This window comes from Artemia franciscana, chromosome 16 (assembly GCF_032884065.1).
Source record: "Artemia franciscana chromosome 16, ASM3288406v1, whole genome shotgun sequence".
Taxonomy (NCBI): domain Eukaryota; kingdom Metazoa; phylum Arthropoda; class Branchiopoda; order Anostraca; family Artemiidae; genus Artemia; species Artemia franciscana.
Genome location: NC_088878.1, coordinates 16,869,577 through 16,886,547, shown reverse-complemented (window position 1 = coordinate 16,886,547; position 16,971 = coordinate 16,869,577). Strand labels below are relative to the sequence as shown.

At 34.5% G+C, this 16,971-nt stretch overlaps 1 protein-coding gene and 1 long non-coding RNA gene across 11 annotated transcripts in view; one reads left to right on the top strand and one right to left on the bottom strand.

Moving 5' to 3' along the window:
- Positions 1-16,971, top strand: part of LOC136037144 (carnitine O-acetyltransferase-like) — a 76,393-nt gene that overhangs the window by 17,006 nt on the left and 42,416 nt on the right. For 3 of the 10 annotated variants that reach the window (XM_065719649.1, XM_065719651.1, XM_065719650.1), the window contains one exon: positions 13,305-13,473. In XM_065719649.1, the coding sequence (XP_065575721.1) occupies positions 13,305-13,473 (169 nt within the window). Of the gene's footprint in view, positions 1-196; positions 328-5,144; positions 5,172-9,569; positions 10,156-13,304; positions 13,474-16,971 lie in introns of those variants that run through there. The other 7 variants (XM_065719652.1, XM_065719654.1, XM_065719657.1 and 4 more) reach the window with 7 other exon arrangements.
- On the bottom strand, positions 4,984-12,933 carry LOC136037146 (uncharacterized). Its single transcript, XR_010619873.1, has 3 exons — positions 12,272-12,933; positions 6,898-6,980; positions 4,984-5,131 (listed from the first exon to the last, which is right to left on the bottom strand). It is a non-coding gene; the product is annotated as an uncharacterized LOC136037146 (long non-coding RNA).

Below are 16,971 nucleotides of genomic sequence, written 5' to 3'. Positions count from 1 at the left end.
CGCCCCCCCAGGATTTTGACAAAATCATGCCACTACTCCTAAGCCTGATGGTCTGTTCTTATGCCTAATATCTTGTACGGCTCATGTTATAGCAAATTAGAATTTTTGCCAAACTTACCGTTTTATTGCAAAAGACTGGCAGACTTTCTTTGTTCACTTTCTGTCAAATAAAACCCTAGATGATTTGGTGGTCAACTAGGTTAAGTTAAATTGAACGCAACTCTCTTGACTTGATCAGATAGAAATTTTCAGGTTAACAAGTATCGGTAAAAGTATTGGCATGTAGCCTACTGCTAATGTCTCACCAAGCCACCTGAGGCTAAAGGAACTAGGCTTTTTACTTTTTAACACTAGTAGTTATAGTCATCGTACTCTGGGGGGAGGACGAATGCTACAGGAGTGTAAAAATAAAAGGAATTTAATGTTAGAAAAACTGGGATGGGGTAGGTGCCCTCCCTGCCCAGGCTTACGCTATTTCTCCATCCAAATCTGCTCAAAGGCTCCTTGCTCTTACGAATGCCCAAGAAGTTTCATTTGGTCTTTCCTTGCAGTTTCTCCTCAAATTTAGGGATGATCTGCTTTTTGTCTGGCCATAGCCTAGATGGTTGCCAAAATGATGATATTTGGCAACCTTTTATGCGTTCTGGTGATCTATCTCTTATTGTAGCTCTTGAAAGTGAGATAAAACCTCATTACTCTTTGAAATATGGTCAGTATCTTCATGATACACATCTTCATGCTGGGTAATATGGCCCCTTTAGGCTCATGATGGTGATTTTTTTTTGAATAACTAGCCTCTATATTGGCTACCACAGAATATCCATGGCATCCCCACGTCAGGTATCACCCCCAAAATATATGCCTATGAAAGAAAAATAAACAAACAGCAAATGTAAAACAACCAAGTAAAACCAAAACAAGCTTATCCTATTAATATATCCCTCCCTTTAGCAACAATAGGTAAACTAAATATTATAAATTTTACCAAATCACAAATATTAACACATTCACAAAAAACCTGAATGAACTATTATTTACATAATAGTTTATGTAAATAATGAAGATTATTTACTGCCAGGTCGGTTTAAGTAAAAATTGCTTAAATTTGAATTTGCAATAGAAGCAATTATTATATTTATAAAGAACACAAAAAAAGGAATTGAGTAATATGTTCACTCTATTGGTAAGTCAATTATATGAACTGCAAAATATTTACCAGTATTTCAACACACATATCTTCCCTCCTTCTTTCTCCAAAGGGCATTTACATATCACAGTCTTCAAGTTAATAAAGTGAAACCTTGTAAAATAAAGTGACAAATTTATTGTAAAATCACTCTGACAAGGCTCAGGAAAAGGGTGAAAAGGAGGGGAAAAGCTATTTATAAAGTTTTAAACATATTTGTCATATTTTTTCTTCACTTATTCCTTGCCTTAGTGACTTAGTCTTTTTAGCTTTAATTTTCAGACCTATTCTAGCAGCCCAAACTCACAAAACTTCTAAAATTTCATTCATTTTGCATACTTTCATCTAATATGCTTAAATCATCAGCATAATCTAAGTCAAGGAGAGTTTTTTCTCCCCATTTGGTTCTTTGGTCTCAGATTGCCTTCCTGTGGTCCTTATGATAAAGTTCATCAAAATGGTCCATATAAAGGGGGATAGAAAACAATCTTGCTTAACACCCAATTCAATACAAAACCAGTTGCTAACCTCATTTCTTACCTTAACTGCAGTAGTGTTATTCTTGTAGATTGTACAAATCACTTCAATATATTTATCTGGTATACCATATAAGGATAAGATCCTTGCTAAAGCTCTTCTATTAACAGAATCAAATGCTTGCTCATAATCTATAAAACTGGGGACCAAAGGTGTTTGAGAACAAAGGTACTTCTCAATTATTAACCTAAAAGGGAAAATTTGGTCAACATATCCTCTACCTTTTCTAAAACTGTACTGTTCTTCTCTTAAAACTTTTGTCTACACCATCTTTCAGTCTATAAAGTATCATATTACTAAGTAATTTGCTACCTACAGAAACCAGACTAAAGCCTCAATAATTACAACACTCACTTTTGTCACCTTTCTAATACAGTGGTTTAATTAAGGTTTTCCTAAAATCATTAGGTACTTCTCCTTTTTCAAGAATCATATTGATAATCTTCAGTAGCTTATTTTAACCTCTGAGCCACTATATTTAAGAAACTCATTTATCACACTATCAGCACCTGATTGTGTTTTTTATCCTTTTAATCCTGATTGTATTTTTTAATCCTTAATATTTTTTAGTCCTTTTAGTGCTGTTGCTAATTTTTCCTCACAAAACAAATTTTGCTTCACATCCAAGGTATCACAAACTCTTTCATTTTCAATTATATCTTTTTCTGCAACTATATCTTAGTTCAGCACTTTCTCAAAATGTTTTGACTATCTCTCTTTAACTCTTTCCTTATCACTAATTGTGGCCACATTCCTGTCTTTAACTGGAACTAGTCTGGATTGATTACTCCCTCTCAATCTATTAACATGCCTGCCAGTATAATATATTACTATTAAGCCATCAAGCTGCATTTTCCAGATCCTTGGCAGTTTTATCCATGGCCTCCACTTCACACCTCCTCAGTTCATATTTTAATGCTTTCTCCACTTTCTTTACATTCCATTTGTTTTCACATGATCTATCACTGAGGTAATTCTTTTACAAACTCCTTCTACTCTCTATTAAACATAAAGCTTTTTTGCTATTATTCCTAGCTGTATTCTTAACTTTCTTCCTTATGACATCATCAACAACTTCACAAATTGTTTTTCTAAAATTATTCCATCTATCTTTCCCATTATCAAATTTTGAACTCTCAAGTTTAATATTCAACTGCTCCTGAAAATTTTCCTCCTGAAGTCTACCAACGTCATAACTTCCTGGGAGGTAGTTACCCTTCCAAGATTTCAGCTTTAAATTAACCTTAGACACTACTAGATGGTGATCTTTACTTTTAACATAAATAACAGCACTAATATATACCCTAGTATCTTGTATTGATCCTGCTAGTCTTCAGTTTACAATAACATAATCAGTAAGGTTTGCTGTCTTACCATCACGTAAATACCATGTCAACTTAATGGGCCATTTTATAACCTGTAAACTCTGTATTGGTTATAACTAGGTTGTTATACCTACAAAATTGCAAAAGTCTGTTGCCATTACTGTTGTCTTTTCCTACACCAAACCTACCTAGGCTAGGATACCATCTATCCCTATTTCTACCAACCTTGGCATTAAAATATTCTAGTTAAACACCATATTTTTACCTGGTACACTGTCTATTTGTTCCTGTAACTGTAAGTAAAATTCATCTGAGTTGCTAGTATATCCATCAGTTGGTTTAACAGGGGCATATACTACTATAACTGATACCTTGAACTTTTTTGTCATGAAGTAAGCATTTAGTATTGTATTATACCTTCCCAGCCTAAAGAAGACTTAGCAGCTTCCTTATTCATCATGAACTCTACTCCCTGCCTACGTATCCCATCCTTCCTGCCCGTGTAAACAAATTCCATGTGACCTAATTTCATGCTGCCTACCCCTGGGACATAAGTTTCTGGAACTCCTAATAAGTCCAGCTCAAACAGTCTGAATTTCTCAGTCAAAATAATAACACTATAGTCATTTTTTAATGTTTTAACATTCCAATTTCCAATTTTAATGTTGTTTAAATCATTGAATATATTTTGGCCCCAGGAAAAGCAATGATCCCAGATACCAGTGCAGGATGGGGACCAATATATCTTCTCAAGTCTACACCAAAGTGCTTAAGCCAGCTTAGAACTAGACAGAGAGAATTCCCTGGCACCTCCAGTTTGGTTGGAGGCTTTGTGCCTGTAACCAAATCCTGGACCCTTCTTGGTCAGAACATGGTTTTTAGCACTTGGTAATGCTCTTCTGTCAACAAGAGTCAGAATCCTGCACTGACAGTCCCAAGCCTACTACCTCCTACTCATTATATATTCATGCCTACAAATACTATGCTCATACAGGGAGGCAACCATAGTAGATAAATTACTGATAAGAGCTTTTGATAAGAGAGCTGATCTGTGGAGTATGCAGTGCATCACAAGAACTTAGGGTGTTTTGTTTTTAACTTGTGCTAGAAGTGCTTTCATTTTAACCAGTTTTGTGTCCTGACATTGATCTTGCACCATCTCTACAAAGTCAAATGCAATTATCCTACAATATGTCTTTCTCATTGGAAAAATATGTAAACATATTCCTGAAATTTAGTAGAAACCACCTGATATGGCTTAAAATTCTATTGAAACAACATTAATTGGATTTCAAAATCTAAATTCTATGAAAAGAGTTTCAAAACTAAAAGCTGGAGCAGAAACTTTTTCGTCAGAACTTAGATAAGTAGAACCCTGGCATGTAAGCAATTTTTATAAGTCCTAGAAATATGAAAAGAATAGATATAGTATCTCAATAAAACCATCTCTGAAGATGTTTTAGGCCCTGGATTCATTCTTGAAAATTCTATTTACTGAGCTTAATTACATTACAAGATAACAAGAAGTCCCTAAAATTGAATTCTATCTTTGGTTCCTTATTTTACACCATTAAAAAAAAGTAGTTGAGTTTGTGACAATACACATCACTCATCCTCCTTCTCTTGGTCCCAAATATAGCCCTGGGATATAAGTAAAACTAAAATAAAACACTGCAACAATGGAATTCTTACCTTACAATATGCTGCATGTTACTATTGATCAGATTGTTGTGTCTTCCATTTTTATCCCCATTTTCAAATTATGTTTTATCTAACAATTCCATTAAAAGCACTTAGACAGAGTGGTTTTCATAGGTCAAAAATACTGCCAACCTGTTGTAACAAAGAAGACATCATGCCTAAGAAAATGATAAAGAATGCAGAAATATATTTAGGACTACATCCAATTTTCCAAATTTAGGACTCTAGCCAATTTTCAGATTGACTTTATTTGAGATTATACAACAAATTGTGAGAAAAAATAAGTACTAAAAATAATGCAAATCAGCAAATTTTGAAATATAGCTTGAAGCCTCTATCCAGGCGTTAGGAGTGTAGGCATACAGTTAAACTCGAAGGAACACTGAAAATCAAATGGATATAATTATTCTGACTTGAATGAGGTAAGAATTTCGTTGCTAGGCCCCTCGTGTTTAGTTCAAAAGACCAAATAAACTAATTTTATGTCACCAAAAATCTTATTTCTGTGTTTTATTTTTTTTCTTGTTCTCTTTCTTTTGTACAGGTAACTCCAAGGTTCAGACTTAGGCCAATCCAAACTTGCATCAGAAATTTGGGTAAAATTATTGTTAACCTCAGGGATCCTAGAGAACTGGTAAGGGTAGCTCAGGAAACAACAAAAATCATCAATGCCATCATCTACAAACCTTCATCTGCTTTTTGGAGAACCCATGCTTCAGAGCCATATTTGACCACTATCATCATTGTAGCTTCCAAAATTCTAATCTTGGTTTCCAGACTTTTCTTCCTATTCTTCCAAACTTTTTTCAAATTTATAAAAACACCCTGAGCCTTAGCTATTCTATTTTTAAAATCTCCACTGCTTCGCTTTAATACCCCCCTCCCTCTGTGATTGAGCACTGTATAGCCCAGTGTAATATATTCCCACTGCTTTACATAGCATAAATGGTAAATTTTTGTACATAGACTTTCACTGAAAAACAATGAAAAATTGGGAAAATAAGCAAAAAAGGTAGAATTGGAACAAAACAGCAGGAAAATAAGATGCTCATCTGAAGTTTGTTGTTTATGTGCATCTTTGATCGTATCAGACAGCAACTTAAGAACATAGCTTAGATCATGGCTTTTTTTGTGTATTCCCTCAAGTTGCTGACCCCATCCTATAGATAAGAAAATTTCTAGGTATCTACTGTTATGATCTTTGTGTTTTAATTCTAGTTTTAACTTGCTAGTGTGACTAGAAATAGCATTTACAGACAATAAAAGGATGAGGGAGGATGTTATTTTCTCAGATGTTTGGAAAGTTTAATTCTGGGGGTGATCTGGACTGCTGTTTATGTGTCAAAATTATAGTTTGGTCTATTTATATTTATTATGCATTTTGTTCATGAAGAACAGTTAAATCGTATTATTTTCATAAATCCGCAATGTTTTGTATATTTACAAAAGGTGCATAGATTATTCTTAATGTGCCTTGAAGAACATTTCGGTTGCTTCTATTTGTTCAAATTGGGACTGAACAATAGATCATCAAAGATAATATCTATTTGTATAAGTTTCTTTGAGTATTTTTTGATTTTGTCTGCAGAAAGTAATAGCTATATTTAATAGAATAAAAGACCATAATGGTATATGTGATGACACATAGACTGAAAAGCATAGCTTAATAGCAAATAAAAACTGATATTGTTAATTATGTATATTTTATTAGTAACTTAACTCTGAAGAGAAAGTTTTGGAGATTTTGTTTGCCCCTGCCTCTTTCCTTTGCAAAATATCTTACATACAGCTGAGATAATATTGATGTTTCCTTATTTGTTAAACTTGGTGATGTCGAAGTTTCCTTATTTCTGTAAGCTATTCTTGTGGTTTTCCTTTTTTTTAAGATAATTAACCACGATCAAGAAAATCACCACGAACATCTGGATTTAATAGATCAATATTGAAATCTCCCATTAACACTACCTTTTTCTTTTCTTTTGCAACTTCTGACAGAAGACTTTCAAATACATCTGAAAAATATTTCTTCGAAAATGATGGTACTTTATATATTATTCCAAACAGTAGCTTTTCTGACCATGACGACCTTATTTCAATAAACAATGTTTCGAGTTTACCTTCAAGCCAGAGTGAAAAGTCACGTCTTACCTCATAATCTACATCACTTCTTATTAAAGTGGCTAGTCCTCCTCTCTGCATAAAAAGGCGACCTTTATATTCAACCCTATACCCTGGAATAGAAAAATCCATTACATTCAGGTTCTCATGACTCAAAAACGTTTCACATAGGCCTACAAACAATGGTTGCGATTTAAGACACTCCATTGTCCACAGCAAAGAACATTTAGCCAATCGTAATCCTTGGCTGGTCCAAAAAAGTAACGAATTTCTATTACATATATCCCATTTAGTAAGATCTTCAAGTTCAACGTATGAAGTATCATTATGGTACTCTTTTAATCCAGCTTTAAATCCCGACTGACCAAACGAAACATCTGAAAACACATCATCAGTAACTAATCTATTTTCCTCGTAATTTTTCAATCGATCACGGGACCCTGACATGGCCTAAGTGGAAACAGAAATTGATAAAGAGTATAAGCAGAGACAAAAAAAGAAGTTTTTTTCAGTTCAGTTAAGTTTATTAACATCAAAAATAAATGGACAACAATAACCCTCTACCCCTACAAGGCTCCATGGCCTGTTACATAGGTGTTAAAACAAAAATAAATACCAAATAAAGAGTCTCTTCTTAAAAAACAAGAAATCCAATTAAATAACTTTGTGTTATTTTTACTTACCACTTCGTCCTCGAAATTCAAATCCAAGTCCACACCACCTCCCACCAACACAAAACCACAAAAATTAAATAAATAAACGTGCTCAAGCCTAGCAACTAGGGATGTCGCCCTACCCTCATTATTCATCAGAATATTAAACAAATAACAATATTAATTCAAACCAATTCAAAAATAAATTTATTCTCAAATTTATTCCCCATTATATTTATCAACCAAAAATATTTTTAGTTGGGTTTTAAAGGTATCAAACGAATGAATGCTACGGACATTATCAGGGAGACTGTTCCATACTTTACTACATGCTCTTCGGGGACTAAAATCTGATCTAACAGTCTTAGTTTAAGGTAATAGTAGGTGGTCTTTATTGCGTAGATTATAAGAGCTCCTTGAATTAACTAAATCGAGAAAGAAAGAATTGAAACAGCGAGGCAGTTCACCATGAAGATACTTGAAAATCATTGAAGAGCAAGAAACAACATAGAGTGCATAAGTATTCAAGAGCACTTTTCGATGACCTTTATTAAATTCATTAACTAACTGGCGAGCCTTTTGATGAATTACTTTAATTGGATGGAGCAGAGACTGGAAAGTAGACATCCAAATCGAGTTGCAGTAAGTTAAATATGGCTGAATGAGTGAAAAATATAGGGTCCGAAGAATAGATCCAGGAAAGATGTGTTTAAGTTTCCAAATAATCCCAAGATTACGTGGTATTTTTGCTTGGACTATCTTGATGTGGTTTCTAAAAGAAAGATTCTTATCCAACAAAATTCCTAGGAAACGCACGTATCTTACGGTCGGTCGAGACAAAGGTCCTGAATGAGAAAGAGCATAAATGAGAAAAAGAAACAAAAAAGTAGGGTATCACAAGCGGAAAATGGTTGAAAAAAACAAAGAGTGAGAAACATGGCACTGTACAAACTGAAATGAGAAAAGCAGTAATTAAGCTGATGATCCTTCACTGATAAGATCCTTTGCACTTCGTATTTTCCTGATATTCGGACCCTGTTTGACAAAAATCATTCCATCGATTCACCATGCGCTCTTTGAACCAAGTTTGTTTCGAGCCGAATCAAGCAAGTGTTTGTGCTTTCTTGTTAAGTGCTCTGACACAAATATACCAGTTTTTGCTAGTTTCGATTTTGCCATGAACACCGTTTTTGCAGCATCCAGATTACTAAACACAGCACAAATGGGAGACACGTTAGAATTGTTGGAGACTGGATTGGATGGATTCTGGAACCGACGGACTCTCAGAATGTGCGAATTTGCAATATCTGGTTGTCCCATTTTTCCCCAATAACTTGTTTCACTGACATCCCAACGCTGGCTCCTTTTGCGTGCTTTAAACCACTAAAAATAAGCCTATCCATTATCGTTTTATGTTTCATATCGTCAAGTTTTAGTTCAATCACTTCGATTGTGTCTTCCAGAGATGCAATTTGCTTTTTGAGCCCAGATACATTTTTTAAAGCACTGAACTTTGCCGAGTATTTAACCAAAATTGAATCATGGATTTTACAGACGATGTCTTCTGTAACTGATGATGCTAGCCCTGTAGAAGGTACCGTGCTCAAGTTGATACGAACCCTTTGTTCAATTTCATTTCTCCAAAAGCTTCACAGATTTTCAAGTTCTTTTTGAGCATTGTCCACAACGGAGGCAAGAGAAGCCCGATTCAAGCTTAACTTTTCTAAGTAAATATCCGGAAAACAGCTTTATCAAAATGTTCTTGGTATGGTTCAAGCTGAGATTCTTGAACCGTTAATACCTCATGCGTGCCGTAAAAGAAAACAGCGTAGTGTGATCCGTTTTTCTTTTGAACAGTATCCACAATTCGAACCGGCCATTCTGGATATCCTTTGAATTTTGCAAACGCTAGTCCTCTTTATCTTTAATAAGTCCATCAAAGAAGGATACACTCCCAAAGAATGGAGAAAGACAACCATAATCCCTATACCTAAAACAGAAAAGGATCCCTCTAATTCAGATTCATATAGGTCCATTATTTTTACATCTTGCCTATGTAAACTAATGGAACATTTGATTAAAAATAGAATCCTTGGGCTTGTAATAAATGCTGCACAGAAAGAACAGTTTGGTTTCCTCCCAAATCGGAGCACAACTGACTGCTTAGTTAGACTTGAGGACCAAATAAAACAGGGCTTCAGATGCAAGAAAGATACATTTGCAGTTTTCCTAGACATGAAGTCTGCTTTTGACCGAGTTGACCTGGATAAACTTTTAAAGAGAATAGGGGAAATAGGTATACCTGCCAATTGCATAAATTGGATTTCTAGCTTTTTGACAAATTATGAGGTTAGGGTAGCTTCTAGCGGGTATAGTAGAAATGTTCAGGTTAAACATGATTTGGGTTTACCTCAAGGGGGAGTTTTAAGTCCTATTTTGTTGGTAATTTATTGCAGTGATTTGGAAATGTCCACTGTACTTGGCTGCAAAACCTATATATATGCTGATGACATTGCCTTTGTAACAACTGGGAAAACACCTATTATTTTACAGTCAGTGATGCAAAAAGCATTTAATAATGTTCAACATTGGTGCAGCGAGAATAATATGACATTATCACCTGAGAAAACAGTTGGTATGCTTTTCTAAAAAAATAATAATACTGCAGTACCACAAGTAAATGTTATAAATCAGCCTATTAGGCTGGATGACTCTTTCTGCTATCTAGTTCTAATTTTTGATAGTAAAATGACATGGTTGAGACACATTGAGTATTTGTTAGGCAATATTAGAAGTAGATTAAACCTTATAGATGTAATGTGCCTAGGGAAAAGGGGTGCTCCTTTTAAGTGTCTTATTAAAATTATAAAGGCTGTTATTGTTAGTAAGCTTGATTATGGTAGCCTTATACATGGTGATGCTAGTCGGAAGAATCTAAAAAAATTAGATACAGTGTTCCACAGTGTACTTAGGCAATCCATTGGCTGCTTAAATAGTACCCCTATTCCAGCTATGATGATTGAATTGGGGGTGAGCACGCTTTACTATGACGTGACAGGTTACTTGTGAAGTATTTCACTAAAAAATCTACTTTAAATGAAGATATAATCAAGATGGAAATTATAAATAATTATATGATGTTAGTTTCAAGGATAGGAATACTCCAGCTCTTTATAGGTGTAATAGTTTGCTTTCAATAGAGTGCCCAAATATAGTACCCATTAATGAGATAGTTTTTGAGGATAATATATTGAATAAGCTATGTGCAATAAAAAATAATGTGTATTTTCCTGTACCTGATCGTGGGGATAATAATAACTTGACTCTCAAACATGACTGGCTAAGACAAACTAACCACTTAAGAGACTATATACAAATTTTTACTGATGGCTCCAAGTCGGATAAGGGGTCTGGCTGTGCAGTGGTGGTCCCCAGTATGTCAGTTTCATGTAGTTTTAAGTTACCAGGCAGCCTGTCTATTTTTTCAATTGAGATGATTGCTATATATAAGGCATTGGAATTTATTCAATCATATGGGTATGCCTAGAGTTGAATGATATACTCTGACTCAGCATCAGCCCTTAAGTACCTGATGAATGAGCATGGACCTAGTCGTGAATTAGTTTGTAATATCCACCAAATAGTTAGGTCGTTAGAGCTTGTGGGAAATAATATATTTCTAGTCTGGGTCCCAGCACATGTAGGAATTGCGGGAAATGAATATGCTGATATAATGGCAAAGTGGAGTATTTTAAATGGTCAGAGTATAAGTGTAGAACCCACTCAAAATGAATATTTTACATATATTTGTAAGGTGGTATGTGATAGAGAGACCAATAATTTTATTAGAAGTTGCATAAATACAATTTTAGTACTTTATGACTATAAGGCACCACCTGATGAACTTGTGCATGATGTTAGATCTGTTGCTGTTATTGTTTTTAGATTGACGACAGGTCGTGCCAAAACCCGTTCAGTTTTACATAAGTGGGGGAGAGTTAGCTCGCCCTTCTGTGATATTTGTAATGAGTATGATGATGTTAGGCATATTCTCATGAAGTGCACAAAATATGAAGTACAAACAAATTTGTTTAGAAACCAAATTATAAAGAATTTTGGTGCTTTCACAATGAGAGCAATCCTAGGTCAGGCTAAGTCCCCTAAGTGGGTCCATAGAAAGACTATGTTGTTGTTGACTAAGTATATAAAGAGTTGTAATCTACATAACATTCTCTGATTTTTTTTTTTTTTTTTTTTTTGTTAAGTTATAATGTATTGACTTTTATGTTCATTGTATTGACCTTTCTTTTTCGTATTAATGTTTCCATTTATAGATGTTTTAATTGTAGTAACTGCATTAACTTATGTTTTTATTGTATTGACCTTTTTATCTATTTATTTATTCTTGTATTTTAGCTTTATTTAAATCTGAATATGTTTCTTTTCACAGATATTTTAAGCAATATTAGCAGAATAGAGGTGTGATATTCATACTAGTGCCAGTGATTTAAGCAAGAACACTCTGTACAACGTCCTAGTACTCTCCCAAGATATCTTAAGTGTTGACGTGGCCTGTGCCAAAATTTTATTTGTGTGTTTTTCAAAGTGACGTGGCTTCATAAGCCCAAATTTCAAAAGAGGATCGCACGTATACGGCCGTTTTATTCGCTCAAACGTCAACTAAACAACAACAACACTAGTCCTCTAATTTCGAATCCTCCAGGCATATCGGATAATTAGAAAAATATTACCTTTTAATTGCCTTTCTTATTTATAAACGTGCCAGCCTTCGTCTGTTTCTCATTAAAATTATCCAGAAAAATTATCCAAAAAAGATTTAATTTCTTCGTCACTGAGTAATTAAATCCAGTACTTTTACAAAACGTATCTGTTTACTCTATTGCGTAACACTGAAATCGCTATTCAAAATATAATCCTTTTTCAACAATGGTCTTAACCGGACGAAGTCTGAATGAATACTGGTATCACCACCAGCATGTAAGGTTTAAATAGTTGTATGGAAGTGGATCTTAGCTTATAAGAAGGAATCCAAATTTGACTTTTATCTAAGGTAATTCAAGCATAAGTCAAACTTGAAGATAACAAATACTATGAGTTGAAAGAATCTTTTGCACTATTTCATGGTCTTCTTGACATGAGTTTTATATCTAGCTGATTCACAAAGGAGTTTTATATTGTTTACAAAGGAAATCTAAACGTTTAGTTACATTGTTGAACCTTGTAGTCGGTTTACTTGTTATCAAGAGTAGAAGAGCATGAACAATTGGATGGTTTGGGTTTCAAAAATATACACATTCCTCTGTTTGGATCTGAACCAAAGAAATGAAGAAGTAAAGGATACAGCACTAGACTATATAGTACAAACCAGCTGTTCTAACTCTCGTTTCATTGCCCTTCAGTCAGGAAGTGAAATTGGGGGGGGGGGTAGCCATCTTGTACTTTTGCACACCCTTTCTGAACCAAATAGGTGGAAGTGAAAAAACAACATTTCACTGTTGTATCACGGTATCATAGAGAATACAAAATATAGATTTCTTGCTTTGAAGCTGTGGGGCAAACTGGCCTAAAACTTTTTCTCAAAAGGAAGTCAAGGGGAAAAAGAACTGGGCCCTACAGAGAAACTGCCCTGAAATCTGTAACTCGAATCTCATACCCAAAACAGCAAAAGTATGTCCTGTAGCTGTGAACACAGGATAAACTTTTAAAAAGATGGTGACTCTCTCTGATTTTACAGAACCCCCTTGATTAAGATTTTTCTTGCAGGATCAGATGGAGAAATGAACTTTTTTCATAAGCTATTATCAAGAACGGTCAGTGGCAAAGTAAAAGGCAATGATGTATCTCTGCTCTTTACTAATGGAAGAATGTTATCGAATAATCTTCCCAAGTTACCTGTACCACCACTGAAAAAAACATTGGAGAAGTACTTAAGGTTGTAAAAAATTAATATTTCTTACTCGAATAAATAGTGCATAACTGTAAACGCTCATCTTTGATAGGCTGCATGCATATCTAGGTACAAACGAGCCATATCGGGGCAGAATTGTCTCTGAAACATCCTCTGATGATATTGTATTTAGCTTTTCGATTGCTCTGAAAGAATTGGCTAAATCATAATTTTGTTCAAGAGTGTTATGCCTCTATCTGCACTGCTTCAATTTCTCTTCGTTCTTTTGTTTAGATTGATAAAGGTTGCATAAAATCATTAGACATTTGATAGACTCGAAGAAAATGTAGGAGAAAAGAAATAAATAAGCCTGTTTCTGGATGACTGAATAAAGCAGTTGTTCCTATTGGCTTTAATAAGCAGAACTTATCCTATTTTTTCATATATTCACGAATCTGCTGAAATTTGGTGCACCAGGTTTTTCAGCGAAACGAAACAAAAGCTATAAAACAACACACTTTCAACATAACTAACACAATTGTAAATTATCCATTTTTTGGTTCTTGTCTTCTATACAAAGAAGTAGAATAAATCGATTCATAAATTTTATATTTGTATTGCTTGTCTCCCATCGTTTAGCCCAGAATCGCTGATGCAATCTACACAAGCTCCATCGCTGCTTATGGAAAAGTAAATTATCACTGAAATGTTCAGCCTAAATGAAGCATGTCCACTACTTAAATGAAAAATCTTAAATTTGAATAAAGGCTTATTTGCTTACAAGCAGAAAGGTGACATTCAGTAAATGTCACCGATTAAATTTGTTTAAGTCTAAAAGCAGACGAAAAGAAAAACGAGGTGATATGCAATTACCAAATGGCTTTGTTCGTCGCACTCGGAAGAAAAGCTTTCACTGACGCTCTAAAAAAAGCTTTAGCGTAAAGAATGGATATCTAGGAGATGGTGGCTCGTCTCATATACAGGAGAAATTTATTTAAGTTTATTGTTGCTTTTGACCTTCGTTTGAGAAATTAGTTGTTTTTTAAAATTTGATATTGTTCAAGTCTGCAATTAGAGAAATATGAGCCTAAGCTGTTCTTCCAAAATAGAAATGACGAGAAGTTTTCTGAAGTTCATTAGCTAAAGTTTGCTTGGGATAGGAAATAATGGCAGTATCGATATTTTTTGCTAGGTTGTAATATCTGATGTTCGATCTTGAGGTTTTTGAAATTGAGATTCTTAATCGAAGTTGTTCTGAACTGCTGTCTATCTGGACCAAAAGTATTGTTTTGTGGTACAAAAAATTACAGAAAATTGGTAATTTGATCTGAAAAAAGGCACTAGAATCTTGAAAGCTCCGTTGGAATGAGCCCTTTCCTGGAGCTCTACAACTGCCAGTTCGATCTGATCATACTTGGGGGAAAAAATCAAAACTAAATGACAAATGAACACGATTCCATGATAATCGATCTCGAAGGAAATCTGAAATTTAATATTTTTTTTTAGATCAGAGCTTAGAACTTCCGCTCTAGAGTTCTCAGACATATTATATGTCTTGGGGTTGTTTCAGAGCATCCTGTACCCACTCTCCGGTTTTCTTCCTCCCGTTTTACCAAATTACGTTAGTTTCCTTAATATTTCGATATGTGAGATTAAAATTCACTAATTTTACGCATTAAAAACCAACGTTCAAAACATATACACGAGCTATAATAATTTACATAATAATTTGTAAATATTTAAAAAAAAATCGCACTTTTTTGTCCGCACATCTTGAAATAATTTCTCTTTTCTTTCTGTCTGTTCTTGGTAGTAATTTCTCTAACAGTAATAACTATTTCACTTAAGTCACAGTGTACTAGTTATTTAGCTGCATAATTGCGCTACTATCCTTCTGCTACTCAACATAATCTATAAATGAAAAAACGACCCGCGCCGTGCACCTAATAATGACAAAATTATTCGAAGAATGTTTCTGTGTTCCGCCTATTATATTGGTATCGCAACTTTCCTATCGAACTAAAATGGTGTTTTTAGTATTTATTTTAATTTTCTTTTAATTCTCAAAATATTTGTTTCATGTTTTATTATTTAGTTATATATTATACTTCTGTTTAGACCTAAGGTGGGTCACTGGAAATTACCAAATAGGTTTCCGATTGATCTACTGGTCGTGGGATACCGACCCCTTTCTTAGAGTTTAGGTTCTTTTGAGAAGGGTTGCTGTTCATTTACCGTTTATTATCCTGAAAAATCAATTAAAGAAAACGTTTTTTTTTTATTGAAGTAACTAGCTAAGTTGAAAATTAAAAGAAGTGCTTTACACCTAGTGCGGCATATATTTGTAAAGTTCATTGACTAATGATATTTCTTTATATTTGTAAAATTCTAGCGCTAAACTGAGAACACAAGTTTTGGGCTCTCAATACGAGGGGTGTTTTATAAGGTCCGTTTGGAAAGAAGTACACAACGACAGATTATTTCAAAAAGTAAATTGATTTTCAGAAAGTACAAACTTTACTATATTTTTTGGCATCGTTACTAAGTCTTTTCAAACACTTATCGTATTTCTCAACCAATTTTTAATTAACCTCTTCATAAAAACTTGCTGCCTGCTCTAATAACAAAGAGTTTGCTGCCGTTTTTACGTCGTCGTCATCACTGTAACGGTTGCCACTGAGATGGCAACTGGTTGAACTGGAGATGAAATATGGGTTTCGCATATCACGCCCAAACCGAGGCAACAGAACATGGAATCGAAACACATACACTTCCCTGCGGGAAGGCCTGCTTGAAGGCCAAACAGACTCTGTCCTTGCGCAAAATTATGGCGTCGAAGTTTTGGAATAAGCATGGTGTTTTGTTGGTCGACTTCGTGCAATGAGGAACCACTATCAATGCCGAAGCATATTGCCAAACCCTCAGAAAGCTCCGCGGAGCGATTCAAAAAAAAAAAATAAAAAAATCTTAGACCACCCACCCAACAGTCAGGCGCCAACAGTCAATAGGTGCCAAGTCATTATCATCGGTGTTTCCACCTCAAGCAACACATTAGTGGCAACCGTTACAATGATGACAACGACATAAAAACGGCAGTGAGTTCTTAATTATCGGAACAGGCGGCAAGTTTTTGAGAAGAGATTACTTTAAAATTAGTCAAGAGCCATGATAAGTGTTTGAAAAAACTTGGCAACTATGCAGTTAAATAGAGTAAGATATGTATTTTATGAAACTGAATTTACTTTTTAACATAATATTTCCTTGTGTACTTATCTTCAAAGGGACCTTACTTAAAAACATCCGTCGTAGTTTTTATCAGCTAAAAAGCTTAAGCAGGTTCAGTTCTCAGTAAGATCTAGTTTCTTAGAATCCTACTAATATAGGGAAATATCACGAGTCAGTTTCTTTAAGTTTTGTAGATATATGGTGCTCCTTTATGAAATTTGAATTAAAAATTACTGTTCTGTTAAACCTAAATAATAGTTATTATCAGTGAAACAGCATTCATTAGAAAATATTTCCCATTAGATAGTTTCTTAGAAA